Raw genomic sequence first — 23,300 nt, 5'->3', positions numbered from 1 at the left:
TATTAAAGGGACTTGACTACAGCCATTGAAGAAACACAGTGACTCATGAACTTGCAGCCACAACAGAGGAGGCAGCAAAAATTATGCCACTTGTAGTAGTGTGATATTATTCGGTATTTTACTGGGAACAGAGGGGAAACAAAAGAAGAGGCAAAACAAAAAAACACCCTAATGGAAGATTAGCAAAACCATTCCATTGTCTCATTCACAGACACTGCATTTGGTGACAGCAGAAGCTGCCAGCAGGTTTATTTCATGACCTATAGTATGGATCTCCCAGGATTGCCCTGTCAGAGTGCCTTGATGCTCTGAGGCTAACAGATCAAATGAAAAGGGACACTGGAGGTCTGAGCCAGCTCAAGTGACTCCATCATATCTCAGATTTGCCAGATGACAAGACAGGTAAGTTTGGTATCAGATTGTAGCTCAGGACGAGGCCTTCCACTCCAGGCATCAACTGGAGCTGGAGAGAAATTTGTGTGACTAGGGTGGGTTTGCTTTGCCACAGAGTTATCTCCCATAGCCCAGCAAATCCCAGCACCACTCTGCGCTTGGGCTTTTAGTAACCAGAATAGTTCTGCCTCTCTCCAAGTAGGGTCTTTTCTTCCAGGCAGAACATGAATTGTCTCTCAGAAAGTTTGTTTTCTGGAGGCTTTCTTTTGTAGGGAGTTTCAAATGGCAGAAAAGCCTTCAGACTTATGTTCTTCAAGACTGAAGTGAGACTGAAGGAGAGACACAGCATAAACAACTTCAGTGCAACCTTATTCTATGCTGCCTAGGTGTGCGCCACTAAAATATTCTTAGAGGGGCTGCTTTCAGGGAGGAAGGTGTAGAGTTACCTATATGCCTCTTTTAATCCTCCTTTTCTTTGCTGAAGGCACTACTAGAGAAGTCAACTGGACCTCTGGATGATGGTGGTGGCTACCTCATTTGGACATTTTCCCATTAGGAGTTGGAGCAAAGCATGTTAATTCATTTTCTCAAGTGACCAAAGGACTCCCTGACTGTAATGACTTTCCGTTGGTTGGACTGAACGCGAACTGAGAATCTTGCAGCAAAAGGCTTTGAGGTGCATTTCTGTTTCTCTGAGCTACCCTGCCAGCAACAGAAAAATCCCGTTTGTATATCCTAAGCAATACAACTATTGAGGATTGCACGGCATGAAGCATGCTGAAATCTTCTTCCTTGTTGCAGAGGAAATACAACATCTACAGCATCTCTAGCGCACACAAGTACCTAGGCATGACTAGTTTCTGTTACCTCCGGAAGAGCCTGATCAGGCCCAAGCTGGGTGGAAATGAGGAGTGCCCCACTCATCTAGTTTCTGCCTGACCTAGCCTCTTATTCTGTGAAGTTTCCAGCAGCCTGTGGAACTGCTCTGTCTGGGTAGATTAGTCCATGCAAGCACAGCAGCGATTTGTGCAAGGGGAACATTGTTTATCTAAGCTGATAATTCAAAGAGTGAAGAATGTGAATCTAAGCCCTGCTTCAATCTCTGCATTTAACAAGATCTGCTACACATACAAATTCACTCACTTCTCTCTCTATACAGAATTCTTCCTGTCTAGCACATCATGCCAGTATTACTCTTCCTTCTGTTGCCCATACATTCGTCTTTCCTCATTGACGCCAGGCATGCAGAACGACTCAGTAAACTTTTTTTTTTTAATACCAACCCAATAATAAATGCTAGTTTTATTTCCATGGTCATCTTCTGGCCTTGAAATGACTTGCCATTGGATTTCAGAAGCCAGCAATAGATCAAAGGCCTAGAGACATTATCTAGGGATAAAGACCAGCCACAGAATTTTAAAATACCACATAGCTTGTTTTTCAGGACTGTGGGTGGGAAAGTCTTTTGTATTCCTATCGGATCCATCTCCCCGTCTTTGTTTCTGTTTTAATTTACCTCCTGTCAGCCCCCCATTAAGACCTACTGACATCCCTGAGAAGCAAACTAGTTTGTGTGCCCTTCATAGACTAGACTAGATTTTCTATTCTCACAACTCTAGAAGACATCTATACCTCTATCAGTACCTTCTGCTCTGGAAAGTGAGAAATGACAAGTCCGGATAGCTGTCTTTTAAAATGAACAAGCAAGGGAACGTGACTTGTTCCTTTTGCTGATAAGTCAGTGTGAGCTGACTCCTTAGCATACTATAGGCCAAGTTCAGGGAAGCAGATCAATTTAAGTCAAGAGTGGAAAACAATGAATTGTATTGCACAATGACTATTTGCCATATCTTCTGCTCTAGACTGTCAGATCTCTGCACCTCATAAGAAGTCTTCCCTCTCTTTCTCCTAAACATCAATGTTCTTCTGTGATCTGGTACAAGGTTCCCAGGATTGTTTATGTTGGTATTTTCCCTCCGGGCTATGAGTGCTCATCTAGGAGCATCAAAAATGAGCCATAGGAAAAAAAATCCAACACATTTGAAGTTTGACTTTGAAGACAGCTGAGAATGTTTCCACAGAGATCAAATGCTATAGAGTTGACAAGGAATTCTCTAGTTGTGCTATACCTTCCAGGGGAGAAAAAAAAAAATTCTGAATTACTAGCCCCTGCAATACAGCTCTGCTACCGTTACAAAAACCCCATTTTTATCCCTGCCTACTCCCTATTCTCTTATGTTAACTCTTAGGTTCTGCTTTTCAGGGTGAGCCTGTTGGTATGGACCTAAAGAATCAGCTCAATTCCTGAGGAACTGCAAAAAAAAAAAAAAAAAGGGTCTAGTGAAAACAGTATGCTTCTATAAGAAGGGGAATATAGCTCTGTTTATGAACTTACGCTGCAGGAGATGCAAAGATGTGTGTTATGATTCCTCTTGAGGAGTATTACAACATGAAATTATAAAAGTACCTTTGATTTCAGTGGAAGGCACACAGTGACATACAGAACCCAGCACAGTGAAAGCAGGCAATCTTTCATGTTTTCAGAGTCTATTTCATTTTCAGAATAGGTGCTAGCATTAATAAATGCAAAATGTGTTCTCAGTGCATCAGTAAGCATAGAGAGGTATTAGAAGTAGTAAGCACAGAGAAGTACTAGAAGGGCAGACATGCTACTCTGGCTCTACCTTTTCAGCATAATGTATTGTGAACCTCATACCACCTTGTCATGCAGTCAGCCAAGCAACTGTTTTCTAGCTTGGAAATGCTAAACAGGCCACTTGGATATAATTTTAACTCCCTCTCCAAAAAAAAAGGTTGTATGTCTATGTAGATGATTTCCTAAACGTTTATTTTTGGAGTGAAAGAAGAAATTAGATAACGATATTCAAAAGCTAAGCGGTATTAATGGCAAAAAGTAGCTCACTGATAGTTAGCTGGTCAGGATAAAGAAGCACCTCCAATCCTAATCATGTGCATATATGTTCTTACCAGCGTGCAGGTTTAGATATATATAAGGAAAGAAGCACCACTCTTTAGGCCCAAGGAACAGAGTCTGCAGTGGGACCAGAGACCATGACTTGCAACGCTGTCTGCAAGGGACACCACAGACTGAGTAGAAGAGAGTGGTTTCACAAGAGGGACTGTGAAATCCCGAAACTGAGAAGGACACGGTATTTCTAAGAACGGGCTAACTCCCCACTGTAATGAAGAGTGAATACTATCTTATTATGCCTGCACTCTGCCTTGTTACTACCTGAGAAGCACTGAGGCACAAAAACTGCATGGCTGCTCCAAGCTCAGGATCTCATCACAGGTCCATAAAGACCTCATCAGCTCCTTTTCTGCCTTTCCCAATACCCCTGTAAATATGTTTGACAGTTTTAAGCAATCAAGGGCTTTAGAGAGCTTTAAGTATTTGAAATCTATTAGTGCCATACATTAATTCAAGTTGTGTATTCCAATTCAAGGCCTTAAACCACTTCAAAGCGTTACACAAAATTTAACTAAAAGCAGAAAGAGGAATAAAAGCGTACACATGTGGTGCGGGAGGCATGGCAGAGAGGGGGCTGACCTTGTCCCACCAAAGCTTGTTTCAAAGACTTCCATAACCAGCTTACGATACCTCTTGATACAAACCGGCCTTTGTCTCCATCTGCAGGTCAATACACACACGTACGTTATTACAGTGGTCTTAAAGCAGCTCTGCTGACTTCTTAAGTTCCCGTACTTGCACACACTGTGCAGCCATCATTAATTTAGTGTCTCCCACAGGACTAAAAGATGATTGGTGTATCACTTTTCCAGTGATCCAAATTTTTTTAAATTATAAATAATTTTCAAACTGAGCGATGACTGTACTTACGCCAAGCTTCACTGCTCAGGCTACAGCTACTCATTGTGCACCTCTATTTTAATAAAGATCACTTGATGTTGCTTAGGCTCTGCAGGCATACCTGTGTGCACACACAGGTGCATTTGCCTTTATCATTGCACATGGGAAAAAAAGATTTTATGCAAACTTTCTAAAGCTATTTTTTATGCAAACTTTGGGGACGAAGGATTAGTAACGGGATTTTCAAAGAGTAATGCTTTGCAAAAGGGAAAAATAAATATGATCACAGAAAGCATCTTCCATCTGAGCTGCTGTGATTGATCACCTCACCCCGCGTGAACACCCTGAGGAGCGAGCAGAGGCGCTGATCATTAGCGAGAAATACAAATTCAAGGTGCCCTGTTAGACCCAGGGTAGTTCAAGACGAACTCCAAAAAGTGCCATCCTGTTTCCCCTTTTGTTTATTCTCCTCTTTGCCTGCTCTTGGCAGCTGCTAGGAAGATACTTCGTTACCGCCTAGGAGCCGTCAATCACAGAGCTTTGCCTACACTTGCTGTTCTAAATTGTTACATTTGTGTTTCTTAAATTATTCAGCAGTGGAATGATTATTTTGAGATGGCAGGACCACAGTTGTGTAGAATAAACACTCTTATTTTCTGCCCTTATGTGCTATTTTCAAAGTACAGTGAGTTAAATTTGGGTCGCAAATGACTCAACAGCTGGTAATGATCCATGGCTGCAAATACACAGATGCTTCGGTTGTCATCTGCTAGCATATGCACAGCGCGGGCAAACAAAGCACAGCTCACACGTTTGGGGATTTTAAAGACAAGCCTCTCCACGGAGGTGGCGAGAGAAAGAGGACAGAGACGTATGACCAGCAGAGCTGCCCCACGCAGGACAACTTGGCGTGCCAGGCACCTGCATTGATGACTGTGCTCACTGGGCTCCCAGGCCCTGTCTGGAAATCCCCCTTTCTAGCGGGATTTGCACCCCCCGGCGTCCCCCTGGCCACCAGCTCCTGGATGCGGCAAGCAGTGTTTCGGAAACCACGGGGCTCTAGTGCATGTCGAACCAAACAGCCCAGGTTCGCCACCCCGCATGTGCCCTTGGCCTCCCAGCACCTTGCAACAGGCCACGGGGAGTGTGCGTGTGGTTTGGGCAAGGCAAAGTGACCCGGTGTAAAAGCTTAGGCCATGCCCTGACCTGAGTGATAAGAAAGTGGGTTGTTGACAGGATTTATCCCTGGCCTGAGGGAAGGAAGAGCGCTTGGAAAAAAATATTCCTGACAAGGCAGTAGAATGAGAATGGTTTATGAAAGGCTATTTCCCTCTGGATTAGAATATAAAAGCAGACTGACGAGAATGCACTCATACATTCATAAGTAGGTTGTATTTTATTTCTTTAATAAACATCCTTTCCTGCATATCTGAAATAAAGCACCAAATTGTTCCAGTGACCTGCCTAACTTTCCTTTTCCTTCCCTCTCACACATCTTTCCTGCCTGCTTATCGCTGCCATAGCAGCCAGCACTGGAAAAATTAAGTGTTGACCTCTGCTGTGCAAAAATGTTCAAAGCTTTTGTAACTCTGAACTATGTCCTGTGAATTTGGACAGGCTGCAAAGAGCAATCTCTTAACAGCAGTCTTAGGTGGGTCAGAAGAAAACTAAATCAGCAGCAGAAATGGAGCTGCCCAATGGTGCTTGAATCCCCCAGACTGGCAGACCATTACCAGAGGGGAAAGGGAGGAGGAAAGGATGAAAGAACTTCAAATATTCTTGGAAGCAAGTGCTAGAACAGAAACATCAGAGAGGAATGCATCCGTTGCATTGCTGCGTGCAGCAGGACAGCAGGGCTTCAAGGCCTTTCAGTGCTGGTAGAAAAGGGGATTTCATGCTCCTAAACTATGCCTTAAACCCAATATTTCATGCAAAAGTGTCACTAGGAAAAGACAGGAAATGAGATGCTACACGAGACTACAGATCGTTTCATTACAGATCTGCTAAATCACATGAATAAGGGCATTGAGCAGCTGGAATAATTTCCAAATAGACTAATTAGAGAATGAATTATTGATGGTAAAATTTATAATTGGCTCAAAGCAAGGTTATGGCAAGAAACATACTTGACTTTGCAAAGAATAATGAATATTTGCAAGGCTAGTAAAATGGTATGCTTCTCTAAGACAGGTGCTAGCAAACGGGGAAAAACCCCAAAGTGATCCTGCAGCATATGTCCCAAGACAGAATGGGCAGAGACCAGATAAAAGAGTAAAGAGAACAGGTAAAACGGTAAACAAATGCAGCAATGATATATTGCCTTTATTTGCAGTAAATGTGAAACAAAATAAAACAATGCAGAAGTCTCTCCCTGAAGGACTGCCTTGTTAGGCATGCAGTAAAAAACCCAACTATTTCACTGAAATGTGCTCCCTTTACAAATTACACGGACTTACAAAAGGAAAACACATGAATGTGCAGCTGAAGGACAGAGCTCTGATAAGGATGATAAAACAGCATTCTTTGCAGGTCTTTTAATACATTTACAAAGGAAAGTGATGCAGCTCTTGCCAGGGATGCAATTTGGCCAGAGATAATTTTGTGCTGAAGTAAGTACTGGAACAAGATGCTAGAAGCACCACTATATATTTCCAGCTGAGACAAGGGACAGCAGTTTAGCTGAGAGGTGCACCGAGCTGGGCAGAGGACAACTAACAGTTGTTGAAACACTGGGGTTTGCTGCCATAGGGCTGCCCCTGCCGCCACGCTTGCCCCACGGCAGGCATTGAAAAGGAGGGAAAGGGCTCTGGGGCATTTGGGTACAAAGTCAGCCCTGCCCTCAAAACTAGAAATAAAGAAATCCAAACAATATCTCAAAGCAGCTGAATGAAATGAAATCAGAGCAGAACTGAGAAAAGTGCAGGCTATACAAGATTATATTTAAAAGCTGCTTTTATAAAGCAAATACAGTAACAAGAGGTGTGGTGAAGTTGTGTTTGCATGTCTATGGAAGGACTACCAAATACCAGAATCTGAAATACTGAAGCAAGAAAACCCTGGGCTTGCACGTGCTGGAGAGCAGTTGGAAAAGCTGTTAACTACATGGACATATAGCTTCTCTGCTTACCACGAAACAGAAATTATTCTTAAATAGCTTGATGAGCTACTGAAAGGAGGGTTGGAATTTGCTTTGGTAGAGTTGCCAACGTGCCATTTCATAGCATCCCAACTCCTCAGTGCTGTAAGTAAAAGTGAAATTTGACCTGGCAACAATATTAGATACTACTAAGGGAATAAAGACACTGACCACATGAATTACCAGGCTTGCCATGACATGATAATAAAACCAAATGAGTCAAGGATTTGCATACTTTCAAAGGAAAGCATCAGTGGCAGAAAATATGAGTACTGCTTCCTGGGAACTGATGAAGAGGTCATGCCTAGACCTCAAAAAGCAAAGGTTGGTTTTGATGCAAGTAAATATGCTTTGGTCAAAACACAATACATAAAATTCGCCATGTACATTTCTTATAGTATACGTTTAAGTGAATTCCTTTTAGGGTACCACTAAGTACTCGATGTGCATGAAAGCATCTGTTTTGCCATAGGTTTCTGACGTTTGGAAGCAGTGTTACAGATGCCTCCAAGGTTCCTGAAATGATTATAAAATTGCAAAATTACTGAATGATGTGCCCAGGATGGAACTTCTGCCAATGCACAGATTTTCAATAATATGTATGGAGAGAAAAAGCAAGAAGCTGGAAGAGGTTTTGCTTGCAGTATGTTTAATTTCAGTGTGACCTACCTCTGTAATGGAATTAAATAGTCTCAAATAAAATGCGATAAAATGAATCAGTCTTAGGAAAACTTAAGAGTACAATTCCAAATGGAGAAATTCTCCAAATTTCCACCTTGCAGGATAAAAGCATGCTGACAATACTGAAATGAAATTACAACAGGTAGTGCAATTCCATGTACAGGAGATAGTGTAATAGTACCAACAGGCGAAATGAGGTCAGAAATACTAAATACAACTTGCAGTATCCATCTGGTACTGTGAAAGATGAGGGACTAAGAAAAATCATACGGTGGTCAGGCAAATGCTGTCATTCAAGATAAGGAATCCAAGTATGATTACTGTAATAAATACAGAAAATTATGCAAAAGAACTTCAGAATCCAAAAGAGATCTGTGCTTGCCGTTGACACAGATACATTTAGACTCAACAGGAAAGATGAACTATTAACATTTTTTTAAACGTTTTATAAGGCATGCTGAATAACAGTGTAATAACTCTAGCACTCTAAATCACAGTTTCCTTGTCCCGGATTCCAGATGAGCTAATACCAGATAATGGCCTACATTTCTCAAATGACTTGTTCCAACAGTTTACTTGAGAAATTAGATCAGGTACACTACAGCAACTCCTCGTTAGGCACAGCCACATGGGCTGGCAAAAAGACGATTCAGTAAATACAGTAAAGAACCGGAGGTCCAAGGAAACCAGATCTGGCATTGTTAGATTATCACAGCATGCTTCTCAGTGCTCCACTGAGATTTCCTGTTCAAAGAATTATGGCAGTAAGGGACAAAACCTATAGATATCGTAAGCCAGAAATGTTTAATCCTGAGGTAGTTCCAGAAGACCTGTTTGACTAGAAATTAAAACAGAAAAAATGTCACAAACCTATCCAAAACAAGCAGCACTGCAAATGCAAGGGAAAGTCAGATTTCAGACTGACCATAGCTATTAATTTAATAAAGAATCCGGCCCGCTGCAGTGAGGTCAGATGTCATAGACCTCTCCAGGTATTATTCCCGCTATTGGACCAGAACGTAACTAAATAAAACGAGGAGGCATTCTGGCTCTATGCATTTGGAGGACCAATGGGATGATATCTTGACAGCAATTCTGCGTTTACAGAAGTAACAGCTTTGCATGCAAACTCTGTCCAGCAAAAAAGGTTCAAATTATAGGATTCACTGCCTGTAGAAGGCCTCTCTAGAAGGAATAACTGCATAATATTAATATAATAAGGGTAAGCAGATATTAGAACTTACTGGCTTTTAGATTAGATGGCTCTAAATATGTATTTCATTAATTGACTGCTTAAATTTGTAGATGCTGTTTCATGTACTTTTGCTGTTAAAATAAATCGGGAAAGGTGTAGCAGTTGCTATTGACTTGTGCCAATCAACGAAGAAAATAACCTTTTCTAACCCTGATCCACATGTCTATGCTGGAGCAGAAAATACGTTTGAGCTCATCCCAACACATCTTTATTAAAAATATCACACATCTTGCCAGAATTTGGCAGATAAAATAATCTGGTGCCTCTTGTCTCAATTAGTTTCAGCTTCCAACTGCTGGATCTCATTATTATTTTGTCTGCTCAGTCAAAGAGCATGATACTATCAGATGGCTTCTCCTTGCATAGGTACTTCCACACTGTGCTCAAGTCAATTATAAACCTTCTGTTAAAGTTTCAATCAATTGGCTTTTTGTGACAAGCTGTGTTTTTCCTGTTTTCCAGACCTTGAGTTATTCTTGCAGCTCTTCTCCAAACCTCTCCCAGTCTTTCAACTTCCTTCTTAATTATGGACACCAGATCAAGATGTCCAGAAATAATTTTGCTTTGCCCGGAGATAATGCCACCTCATGCTCTTATTGCATATTCTCATCAAAGCATCTAAGGGATGAACGGGCACTTTTAGCTGCCACATTGCACTGAGAGCTCCCGTGCAGCTGGATTATCAGCTGTGATCCCAGAGACCTTTCCAGTGCTGCTGCTTTCCAAGAGACGGCCTCCCCTTCTGCAAGCATGACTGACTTTCTCTGTTCCTAGTTACATGACCTTTAAACCGTCTCTGCTGAAACACACATTGTTTGAACATACCAAAAGGTCTAGATGGCTCTTTGTAAGTTAGGAGTGACCTATCCCATTGTGCATGGCTACACTGAATCTCGCTTCACCTGAAAACTTTTACCAGATATCTTTCAAATCACTGACAAACTATTAAATAACACTAAGCCAACAACTGATCTCTGCAGCTGGACTAGAAACTCCCCAAAATATACTGTTAATTTCCAATTAATAAACAAGACTTAGCTTATTTTTAATAAATTTAATAGTTTGCTATATTTATTTAGTTTAGTCCTAATGTTTTAATCTCAATGGCGTGCTATAGTAAGTTAAATACCAAACAGAAATCTGAGCATATTACACTAACACAGCCCCCACACAAATGAAGCTTTTAATTATATAAGAAATACCAAGCCAGTTTGGCAGACCCATTGCCCATAAAGTACTAAACACCCACAACACATCATTTACAGACATCCATACATAGACCAGTGTGTGCCTGCACAAGGTACTAGCACACTTCTAATGTGTTTGTGGGCACCGAAAGAACTAATATCTATCTCACTAGCTCCAAAAGCGTTGGAACATAAATACTCATTATTCAAGCCCTTAGCTCCTCTTCTGGAATTACACGTGCTTTCCTGTATTACACACTTCTAGCTGTATCACGCCACAATACAGGTGAACAAGCAACCAAGTGCATTGAAATAATGATCCGCTTGTAGGGGGAAAAAACAATCAACAAAAAAAACCAGCAGCAGAGCAAAGAACAGAGACCAGAACTAGCGCTATTCACTTTGAGGCATTCTCCCAGCTCTGCAAAAGAAATGCAGCATCTGTAGTAAGGACGGCTGGAACGTTACACGGGAAATATTGGATGACCTTGAAAGCTGGCGTTGTAGAAACAGGAAAAACTCAACAGCACAGAGTGCAGAGTCATGCACCTAGGGACTAATAACCAGAGTCTCTGCTGTAAATTGGGAGCTCATCAGTAGGAAATAACATAGGAGGAGAAAGGCCTGGATGTATTATCCAACTACAGGATGACTGTGGGTTCCCAGTGTGATGCAGCATGAAAAAGACAAATACAATCACAAAATATTTCAGGAAAGGGCTTTCCAGCAGAGCTAGGGAAATTTCATGTCACAATACAAGGTACTAATCAGACCTTATCTGGGAACGCTCCTTCTCACTCATATTTTAGAAACACAAATACAAACAAGAACAAGTGGCAGGAAGGGCTGCTGGACTGATCAAAAACAACTGGTCTTCCAGAGAAGAGACTACAAGGATATAATATATTTAGAGCAGGAAGACAAAAGGTGAGAGGATATCGTTGCTCTTTAGAGATACACCAGAGAAAGAAAAGATATACTTGAACCAGAACAACTATCCAGGAGTAAATGTAGATTAAAACTTTGGGCATGGTTCTGGCCATCAAAGCAAAGTCTCCCAACATGAAACAGGATATCGGTGGGAATGAAACATCTGCCTCATCACAGAATCACAGAATGGTTGAGGTTGGAAGGGACCTCAGGAGATCAATCTAGTCCAACCCCCCTGCTCAAGCAGGGTCACCTAGAGCACATTTCCCAGGATTGCGTCCAGGCAGGTTTTGAATATCTCCAGTGAAGGAGACTCCACAACCTCTCCGGGCAACCTAAACTCTCAGCTTGAGATAGAGCTTGTTAAAGTTTACGGGTGAGAGGATTCTGTGACAGTGTTACTTGTGACAACCGGAGACTGGACTGAAAACTCAGAAGGTCCTTTCCAGTCCTGTGACTTACAGACACTGTTTTATCATAGACGTAACAAGGGATTACAGTTGGGTAACTCTTGATGTACACCATAAGGAGCTCAGAATGAAACCAAGGTCAGATCTTGTCAAACAACTCTGAAAATAGGTTTTCAATGACATGGAAAAGGAGGTACACTTCAAAAGAGAGAACATGGAAACAATAAGGAAAAGAGAACACATTTATTCACAAACCAATGTCCTTACCTCCCATGAGGAAGAGAAGCCCTGCCACATACTGCATAAGGCCTCGATCCCAGCAGCATCCCAGCACCCCGATAATCCAGCCGAAGAGGATGATGGCCACAGCCATGCCCATGAAGCCAGCTGTCATCCTGCGCAGGTCTGCAGTGGGGAAGACAGAACAACAGGGTGCTTGTGAACAGTGATAAATTATCGTCATCAGAGGTTTAGAAAATTCTTAATCCAAAACGCTACTGCTCCACAAGGTCTTCTGTGTATGTTGGCACAAGGTGATTTGCATGAAGGGGGTTCAGAGGAAGGATAATCCCTAGATTAAGACACAAACTTGAGGTAGGGGGAGGGGGCCATTGACAGATTCACCACACAATGGCTCTCAGTGCAGATGCACCCGAGTGACTTGTGACTACTTGCTCAGGAATTAGAAGTTGTACAATGGTGTCAGTGCAAAGCTACACCTAACAGCTTTAGTCTCCTGGTACTATCATAACCTATATTTACGTCCTACCTTCCCATCTGCGAACATTACTCCACTGAATCCAATAGATAGACCTGCTCAAACTGATGTGGAAAGTAGTCTTTGCACTTTGCTCTAGTGCAGACATGACTCGGGATTCATCTCTCTGTTCTCCGGCAGACCCTCTGTATGATCTTGGACAAGTCCCTTAGCCCCTCTGGGCCTCAGTTTCCCATGCCTAAGTCAAGGTGTAGTTCCTTGCTGTCCAACAGTGCTGTCTGTGAAACTAAGTACCTTGAGGATGGTGAGGCATGTGGATAACTCTCGTATCAGAGACAATACACGTGCTGCAGATATATGGCTGGGGCACAGCACGCACTCTTGCCTTCTCTTGCATCTAGATGGTGACCTTGTCAGATGATTTTTGGTAAGAAAATATTTCAGTGCTCCAGGGAGCACTGATAACGGGAGCAGGGCAAGAGGCAGGACTCAAGCTTTTGGTGCACTGCAAGTGGGAACTGAGTAGTACATGCGACATGGTCACATGGGGCCAACCTGTGATTTCATAAACAAAGGAAAAAAGATCTCCAAGATCTAACAGAAGAACCTGTTTCAAATTCAGAAATCTTCTGTTTCAAAACAGAAGAAGCCCTCTAGGTTAAGCCTTTGTTCCATCCTGCATTGGCCTTCTCCAAAAAAGGACGGGACTACTAGGATTCTTCCTCCTACCTGTGCTGGTTAAAAAAAACCCAAACAAACAAACAAACAAACAAATCCAGCTGTTTCTGATGTAAAATCTGAGCAAGGGAGACCACCTGGAAAACAAAATAGCAGGGACTGCTAGAGCTGAAGAGTGTCTTGACTCTCTCAAATAATGGAACAGATGGTAGCATCTTCACTAACATTTGACTGTTCCCTGTCTCCCCTCATGCATGTGTACAAAGTTTAAGCATCGATATATCAAGAGTATATGTGCAGGGAAAATTTCAGCCAAGTCAGCTCTTCAAACATTTGTTTCCTGCTTGAAACGAATTTTATTTGCATAGCAATGATTTCATTTTCTTTAAGAAACAGAATGCTTATGGCAGGGGGAAGGAGATTTGAAAACAGTGAATCAGCCACCCGTCTGTATGGCAGCTTTTCTCCTTGGCTGGCCTTTGGCTATTTCTCAGGCTGACTCAAGTTTCTGGGTTTTTTTTCCCCTTTTCCATAGCAGATCAAAGGAACCACCAATACCAGCAGCGCAGATTGAGTGAAATTTGTGACAGTGATAATTATCACTATCAGAGGTTCATAAAACTCTTAATCCAAATTCCTAAGACTCCATAAGGGCTGCAGTGTGCATTGGCACAGGATAATTTGATTCAGTGAAAAACGGTTTACTCATGGTCATGTTCATCATAGCACTTTTTATGCACAATCGAGTTGCAGAACACAACTCTGGCTCTGAAACTACAATGACTCCCTGTAGATTTTCACTAATTTTCACAAAGATAAAGACCCTCCCACTTTACAACATAAAGATTATCAGGCCTTCAGCCCACTGGTGACCACTGTCCTTTTAAGAAGACATACATCTTAGAATCCATCTTTTTATCTTAGCTTTTGTGACTGTCCCACCAAAAACAAACAAACAAACAAACAAACAAAAGCTCTTCACAAAGTATCTGAATACATTCATGGAATTCTGGTGCAGAAAAAGTACTTTTCCTGCAGAAACACATACTTCCCACAAGCAGCCCAGTCTGTGTTCCTAGGGAATTTCTCAGAATGCTTTCTAAAGCAAGCAGCAAATGTGAGTAAGCATCTTTGAGGGCAGAGTATCTTGCTACTTTTTAGTCCACGAAGACCTGGGCTTAATTTGAAAGACAGAAAAAAGTATAAAATGTTTACTGTTTTCTATGTCTTCATCGATACCTGCAAAACACATCCCTCAGAACTGCTGCAGAGCTGTCTGTTTCAGCTCCACAAAACCCTTCTATTTTAACTTGTGACTAATGACTCTAGGTAACAGCACTTTGCTCTTCCTAATGGAAACATAGCCTAATAACTTGCTTTTAATGAGCTGAATTTAAATAGCTTTATTCATCTGCAGGATGGCAATAACTCCATCAGGATTTGTGGTGGCAATTGATCCTCAGACCCCCCCCCAAATAACTAGCTGATGGAGCCAGTCCCAGGCATAGGACTCTCAGGGGATCACAAGCATTGCCATATCCTATATATGAAACTAAGGAACAGTTTCTGCCTCTCTGAAATCAGTGTTAGTTTTGTCATTGAACTGAATAGTTACAAGAGCAGGACAAGATTTCTAGATCTAATATTTGAGGTTTGCTTCACTTGACCTCTCTTTCTGATGGGACCTGAAATTCCATTTCTAACACCACAGTAAAATCCATCAGCTTCTTAACTCTGGGCTTACGTTATCTCTTAGAAAAAAACAGAAAGCTAACCTCTGACTGATGCTTAATACCACACAGCAAATTTTTTTGTAACGGAGTCCTTTAGGAAATCCTAACTCTTACAAGTTCAGTGGGCTCAGTTAAAGGTTACCACTCCTTATGCCAATTGCAAATCTGCTCCTCAAAATCTTCTCCGTTAGTGCTTATCTGAAAAAAATAAAATCAACTCTCTTCTCTGTTCAAAACCATCTTGGCTTCTGCCCTATCACAACCCTCACTGAGAGCAACCCTTGTAGTAGTGGGAAAGGGGGTTATAAAGCTGTTTTCATGAACAGCCTGTGCTTGTTCAACAGTGCTCCTCACCCGTCAGAGCCCACAGGATGCTGATGTCAGTGCTGGAAACAAATCTATTGAAAACGGTTCTTTTGTGGGAAAACACTTAATGTATGCAGTGTTTCGCAGCACTAAAATCAGCACCTTCAGGCTATTTAGTGAGGAGAAGGCAACAGAATAGGAGCCTACTTCCTCTGGACACAAACCCACATCAGTGGTACTTTTTATGATTACTGTTCTGTTGACACAGTATTCAAGAAGGAAAAGACAGCTGAAAAGCAAAGATTTGCATTGCATGCTTAAGGCAACATATGTTATGCTTTCTTCTTATTTAGGAGTGAGGGATGTCATATAAGTAAACAATAGTCCATTTGTCCAAATTGATGAGTTTTTGTTTGATCAGCACTGTTTGATAGACTTTTCCTGAATACATCCTGCAAAGGTTAAAAAAGGTCTTGTTTTTGTAATGTAACTCCACTTTATGACATTTGAACAAGCCCTGGGTTTTGTTTCTGTTTTTTTTCTGAATGCTTTTGTTTATTTTCTGGATTATGAAATGCAGGCTTCTCCACCCTCTCTTTCTTGGAAGCCTCCCTGAATAACTACAGAATCCTCAGGATCATGGTGTGACAATGCCAACCAGCTGAAGGGGAGTGACTATACCAGAAAAATGTATTTTTGAATCTTACGCAGCTAAATGTGAGCTGCAAAAACAAATATGCCATATCTTAGCTCATTCATGTGCACTGAACTTATCCAGTTCTACAGCTGATCCTCTTCTGGGTAACTATCCCAATTCCTCATACTGTAGTGAAATGCACAAATAGCAGCAGTACTATGAATCCTCCTACTCCAACATCTAGTAAATCAAACCTTTAGGAAAGTGGCTACACAGTGCAGGTAAGGAAGGTATGCATCACTTTGCTTGTACTGTAAGAACTATAAGATGGAATTTGATTTTCAACGCCTTGCCTGTTTGGCTGGTAGTCTCAATAATTTACTTCACAGACTTAGACACCACCATCACTTGGGGGAGGAATCTAACTCGATGGGGGTAAGTACAACATTATCTTTCCACTTATGGGATCTAGAGGGGACGTGGTTTAGAGACAACTTATTTATCCCATTTTTTATCCCAGGGAATTCAACCTGGACCCAAAGATGATGTGGATCATCAGGCCAAGAATTCAGGCACATGTTTACGTGGGCAACGAACAACAAATCTCTTGATTAATAACATGGGAGAAGGACAGGGGATGAAATAACCCAGACGGATATTACCATTTTAGACAAACTCTTTAAAATAAAGATTCTTATAAAACAACATGCATTTTCCAACAGCATTTTAGCCTTCAGCTGGAGAATATTAAATCTAAAGGTTTTCTGAAGATAATGAAAGGCAGAAGAGCTGATTAAGATATATTCCTTCTCTAGCAGTATGTGATAGAAAGTTCTCCCTGTCAGCCTGCAAATGCCCCTGCCCTTCATTTCACCCTGATATCTGTCCATCTGTATTTGTTATGAGAAATAAAGTATTTCATGCTGTTTGTCACATTGTGGAAGGAGTTTCACACTCCAGCAGCTGCAAATATAACATGTTCTGAATCAGCGTTGCTTTCTGAAAATTTCAATATGCCTTTTTGACTTTTGATATTCTGTCCTCTGAAATTGCAAGTCATCTTTTGAAAGCAAGGCTTGATCCTCCTATTGATAGCTCTCTATCTCTCTTTCCATAGAAGAGTTTAATACTTCAAAAATATTGAAGATTTCTTTCACAACACATACAGGAAGGAAAATATGAGCCTTCTGTGAAAGATGGGGAAACCAAGACAAGATGAGAATCAAGAACCTGCCCATGGCTACACAAAATATTTATGGAGGAGCATGTAGTTGAATTTATATCACCTGGATTTCTGACCAGCGTCTTATCCACAAGGCACTCCTCTTGCTTTCAGAACTGCTTGTTTTCAAGTGTTTGTCACCAGATCAAACTACAGTGTTCATTATCAGATCAACAAAAATTGCAATACTGCTAGTGTTCCAGACAGTCCATCCTACATCCCCCTCCCTTATTCTCCCAATACAAAAAGGCCCATAGGGACTGAAGGTCATAAAATGCATATCTGCAACTCCTTAGATGAGATTCTGGGTAGAACTCCATTCTTTCTTGGGATGTCCCAACAAAAGCAGAAACAGAAGAAGAAATCATAACTAGATTTCTGTGCCATTCTAGGACCAAAAATCAGGATTTAGTATCAAAATAAGCACAAAAAGACCAAGGTAGCATAATCCTTCAGGAGCAAATCACTTCGATCTACAACCTCCTGTATTAAATTCAGTCTCATCTTTCTTTAACAATGTGGATTTAAATATGTTTGTGCTTGAAAAGAGTCTAAATCACTCCTTTCTCATCTTTTTTCAAAACAAACATATAGATTGGAAATTGCCGTCTATAAATGTTTTCTGACATCTTGCTTGCTTCTAACATGGTTTAAGAACAGCACACAATCAAAGAATACAGTTCGTCAGCTTCCACCGAGCTTTCCTTAAATGACTCGTCTTAGAAGAATCACCAGCACCAGGGGTATCTCGCTGATATCGTGCCTTCTCTTACCTCATCCCAGAGTACAGGAAGGTCAAGATGTAAAACTGGATAGATGTTTAAAAAAAGAACTTCCATAATGATCTCTTACTGAATACCAACCCTAGCAGCTCCCAGTTACACTGAACAAGTGACTATTAATGCAGATGGATTTTGAGTGGCACCTTCGGGCTCTTACAATTCTCTCCACTCAGCTTAGGACTGTATTTTGGATGAGTTTGCCAGAGTGGAGGATCAGGTTTTATTTTATTTTATTTTTTCTGACCCAGGAATAAAGAGATAAGAAAAGAAACATGTAATAGTCTACCTGAGATTCAGTTACAATCTCTTAAGTGCCTTTCACTGACTCTTGTGGAAACTCAGCCTCCAGTTTAAAGACTGACTAACGCAAACATAATGAATACAACCTCCTTCAGCAAAAGTAACAGTAGATTATATTAATGCGTAAGTACTCTGCATCACAGAGTGAATCAGAAATACATATGTCAGAAACACATACACTAAAACACAACCCTTTCAAAAATGAGAGAAAGAGCAGTAGAAGGCCCTCATAAACAAATGAAAGCAGTGCTCTGGAGCATTTAGGTGAGCCTTCATTTCACAAGAAGTGCAATGGATTTGGTAAGGTACGTATGTACCTTTTCCTAAACCAGAAAATCCAATCAACAACTTCTGACTAGAGTTGTTGGTTGTGTGCAGAAGTGCTAAGTACTTGGTTACCAGCATACATAAAGTTCCCTATATGGAAATGCTGACATGAGACATCACATACTTGTTCCTGGCTGTGGTCCGTGCTAGTCAACATGTTATGCGAGATGGGGTGTAGGATGGACGTTCTGCTACATGGTTTATTCTTGACAGAAGGAACAATCTGTCAATTTCCTTCACCAGAGGTTTTTAAGTGTTCCTACAATTTTTTAAGACAGAAACTAACATAAAATTTTGGTGCCAGCTGTACACTGCTGGCATTTCAGCCTGTCTTCTTTCATCAGAAATCCCAGCAACTTCAGAGAGATGGGTGACCTGTCTATTAAAGGGGGTGAATGAAGTCCTCTCCTCTGCAAGGGCTGAACCCTTCAGGGATTTATGCTGAAGGACAGCAAACTCCACATTCTTGTCTCCACAGAACCTTCCCATAAAGCACCAGAGAGGGACGGGGTGTCCCAGACCAGATGACATGCTGATGGGTTGGTGTCTGAAAGCAGTTCAGCAAAATCTTCCCTATTTAGGAAAACTACTACAGCGGCCTGAGAAATTCTGTAGTGGCTGAAAGCAACATCTGGATCCTGAACATCAAGTCTTGATTTTACTCTTGCCTTTTACTCTGCAGAGCAGGAGCAAATAAAAGAGAATGCCTAGATAATAAGAGTGATATCTGAGGAGGCAGTAGAGAAGGAAGGAAACAAAGCTCGTGTAAGTGAAGGGGGAAAAAAGATAAGCAAAACAAGGTCTCATCTGAGGCTGAAAATATGGATTTGTTTTCAGTAGACTTTATGATACAGATATTGGAGGGCTTGATGCACAAAGGAGGCATTTGTTCAGCAGAAGCTTAACACATTGGATGCAGCTGTGATCTGATGTAGACTGTAGAAGGCAGAAGCCTTATGTTGGGGGGAAAGGGGGCTTCAAATACTAATAAGTAGAACAGTTCCGCCTTTTGCTCCAGTTCTGCTTCCCCTTCCACTAAAAAATAAAGCTTAGCCAGGGAGGAAAAATGATTTGTTATTATCTATCATCTACTGTGTTCTTACTCAGCTCTGAGTGACAACAGATGAGGAAGGAAACAAAAGCTTTGCCCTTGCAACCCCCAATGTAGTGGGCCAGTGTAGCTAAATGCCAATGCGTTATTCTGTTCTGTTCTGTTCTACCCTACTGCATCCCATCCCATTCAATCCCATCTTCTGAATTAGGAGAGAAGATTCGTCTTTTTTTCTTAAAAAGTAAATGAAGTTGATCATTTCTACTTATCCAGTGATGTTCAGGAGCTTATCTTTTATTTTTGCTCCCTCCTGATTTACTATCTGGGCTTTTATCACTGCAAAACCTAATCATCTAGGAACATTTCCAAGCTACTGTCCTTGCAGAGTACATTTTTTATTTTGCCCAGTCAACCTTTCCGTCCCTCCTCTCCCTCCCTCATTCCCTAGAAATAGGGAAGGTCTGAGGCACCTGCATTTTTGGCCATTCTTCTTCACATTCATAGCTTTAATCCTTCCTGCTCCTGCTAGGTAAGGCCACATGAAGCAAATGTGTCTCGGTCCTAGACACGACAAGAGGCTTTTCACTATATAGCTTTCAAGGATTATACAGGTGTTAAAGAATTTGAGGCACATGTAATAAGATGGCTTCTTCTCCATTTCTTGCTGAAATGCAGGGCCTTATCAGATCAGAGCTGGGCTTTTTTTTTTCATTTTTCTCCCTTCCTGTTCCCTTGAAGAGCTCTAGGGATTCACCTGCCTTTAGACTGGTTACCTCTTATTTTAAACCGACTCTCCTTCGAGAAGCCACATCATAGGTACGATTTTGCTGAGGAGGCACCACAGTACAGTCCTGCAACCGGCCAGAGGAATCACTTCTGGAGGATGCGAGGCACCGACTCCTGCTCCCAGCTCCTCCAGCCCTGGCCACAGCAGGAGGGGCCAGATGGAAAGCCTGCCTTTTTAAATGGAAATTTTGCTGCATTCTCTAATGGTCTGGAAGAAAGCTGGAACAGGCTCTGGGTTTCAGAGCAAAAATGGCATCTTTTGTTGTAAAGCAATTTCCATGCTGGTGGGAAGTGCCACACTGACAGCATTGAAGACCAAGCTCCTCCGTTTAACCACTCACAAGGCACAGGAGGAAATGCAGTGCAGGGTATCAGGGCAAGCTTCACCACGCAGACCTGCTGGAGGGTCACAGGTGCCTGGGGACACCTTGGGGGCAGCGGTCTCACCAGCACCCTCCCCCCCCTCCAAAGGGCAGGTCATCCAGGGTGAAGTGCGGAGCAGGCTCCCCTTGTCCTGAAATCTGTGGGAGGGTTGGATCCAAAGCTTTCCTCTGAAAATCAGACTCTTTCCCATCTCCTAGGGGTGCTATGGAAGCAGATTGGCTATTTTTGCTCTGAGGTATTCAGATAATAATGGTGTACAGAGGACATAAACTGTGGTGTACAAACAGTCTGAATACAGAAAGCTTTATATATCCTATGACTATATCTATAAGCGGTTTTATTGCCCAGTTTACAAATGTTCATTTCCACAGAGAGCACGCTCTGCCCTGTCGCACTGTTTTTTTATACTCCAACCACCACTGCAGTATCTGCCTGTCCAACTCGGCAGTAACTCCCCTGGCTGATGCAGCAGCCCTGGAAATGGTAAAGGGGAAAGACGTGCTACCACAACACGGTGCTGGCTCTTCGTAGGATGCGACTGTGTGTTGGGAAGAACACCCTTCACTAAACACATGGACTTTTCTTCAAGTTTAATCTTAGGCTTTCCCTTCAATTAGGACCGACTGAATCACTTCCTGCAAAGGTGGCCAGGGCTCATCAGGGCTGGAAGGAAGCAGAAGAGGAAATGGAAACACTGTTTTTCCCCCCTTATCTTTTATTTCACTGAGGAGAGACGAGAGGACAGAAGCAGATGGAGAATGGAAGGGAGCGATGAAGAAAATTAAAAGAAAGTTTGTATTAAAGATGGCAAATGGAGTGTGACAAAAGGCAAGAAACATAATCGTATGTAAAAACCCAGGACCAGGCCGTGTTAAGTCTTTTGTAAAATGCAGATTTACCCTAAGCTCCTCCTGAAGATAAATGAAATTGGAAGTATGCAGGAAAGGACTGCAGGAAGGACTGGAACGGGAAGACAGAAAGAGAAACGCTGGGTAACACACCTGTTTAACTCCCGTTATTCTCTCTGCCTCTGAATTCCCTCCTCCACCCATCCCACCCCATCACCAAAGCCTTGCTCACTTTCAAGACTGACTACAATATTATCCTAAAGGTTTTCTTCCCTGGCAGCCCCTGCCCCAACCACCAGTGCAGTATTATGCAGCACAAGCCAGAGAATAATCCCATCATAAAGCATTCAGAGCAGCAGGTTTGATAAATGGCTGGGATGACAAAGGCTGGAGGTGGAGGGATGATATCTCTGCTTTATCAGTACCCCAGCGCTTTGCTCAAACACACTCATTCCACAGACCCAGCATTAAACATTTTAATTTAGGAACTCTGAAAGGTGTATTCTTATTTTTTAAAAAGACCATTTAGCGCAAGAAAGGCTGGGCTGGGGGTTGGGAACAGAGGAAAGAGGATGGCGGAGAAGGAGGGACAAAGTATAGAAAGACACTTAATGCTGTGAGAAAACACTCTCCCTTATGGAGAAATTTTGATTTTGAAGTTTACTCTTCTATTAACATTTAAATTGAAAGGCGTTTTCTTCCAAGCTCCACATAGGAAACCAGGAAATCTGCATTTAAATAGATACCATTTAAAAGAGGGGAAAAATATATATCAGCACTGAATGCTTCTCCATTTGTCTGAAAAGAACTTTTCTTATAAATGATGATTAATTTCTTTCTTTTTTCTTTATGCGTGCTAAAAAGAGAAATTGGAAGCATATCATTAAAATTCTGCTTGGCATGAGAAGGAAGGGGGGGGGATGGCTGCTTAACCACCCCAGACACAGGTTTTGATCCACGATACTCTGCGGTGCCGCAGGAGGCAGACTGGCCCGCCGGCTGGGGCTGGGGCCAGGTGCCCGCCGTCCTCCCGCCTGCCCCAGCGTGGTGGTTCCCAGGCCGGGGGCTCAGCCCCACCACGGTGCCGCTCGCAAGGACCCTCCCTCCTGGCCAGGGAGCCGGACCCTCAGCAGCTGGGTTGGACAACTGTACCTTCAGGGGGTCCTCTGCAAAAAATCAGGCCATCCCGAAGCCCGATGGCAACCTGAGCTGCTATGCGGGGTCTTAAATGGGGGAACCCCGAGGAGAGCTCGCAGTGGGGAGCCAGCTGGGCTGGGGACAACTCGCTCAGAGTGCCAGGAGGCTGGGCCTGGGCTAGTAGGGATGCCTGCCCTTCGATCCATGTTTCATGGCACGCTCTCTTCTCATGCATTGGCCCCTGGGGGGCTACACAGCCCCTTATAAACACAGAAACCAAGGAGGAGATGAGGACCTGGTGCTTTGTACAGTGCTATCTCCTCGCGTGTCGCAAAAACAGCAACAGGGAGAAAGAACAAGACCAAGCCCACACCGTGCACGCATAGTGCCGTGGAAAGCTTGGGATGAAGAAAAGCAATATCCTTATGTCCTCCCTCCCTCCTGCCCCTGCCTGGTAGTCCCTGGCTCATCCCTGCCTTGCCACGTGCTGTTTTGTCACTGGTGACCCACAGCCCAAGGCTCCAGTGCATCAGCTGTCAGCCGCCTGCAGAAGGAAGGGCAAGGCCA

General features: G+C 42.5%; 1 protein-coding gene across 2 annotated transcripts in view; it reads right to left on the bottom strand.

Annotated features, from left to right (window-relative positions):
• The window catches only part of TMEM178B (transmembrane protein 178B), a 238,046-nt gene that overhangs the window by 20,548 nt on the left and 194,198 nt on the right, over positions 1–23,300 (bottom strand). For both annotated transcript variants that reach the window (XM_068945577.1, XM_068945587.1), the window contains exon 4: positions 12,092–12,229. In XM_068945577.1, the coding sequence (XP_068801678.1) occupies positions 12,092–12,229 (138 nt within the window). The remainder of the gene's footprint in view (positions 1–12,091; positions 12,230–23,300) is intronic.

This window comes from Struthio camelus, chromosome 1, assembly GCF_040807025.1.
Source record: "Struthio camelus isolate bStrCam1 chromosome 1, bStrCam1.hap1, whole genome shotgun sequence".
Classification (NCBI taxonomy): Eukaryota; Metazoa; Chordata; class Aves; order Struthioniformes; family Struthionidae; genus Struthio; species Struthio camelus.
The sequence above is the reverse complement of the archived record's forward strand: the minus strand, read 5'-3'. Positions and strand labels throughout refer to the sequence as shown.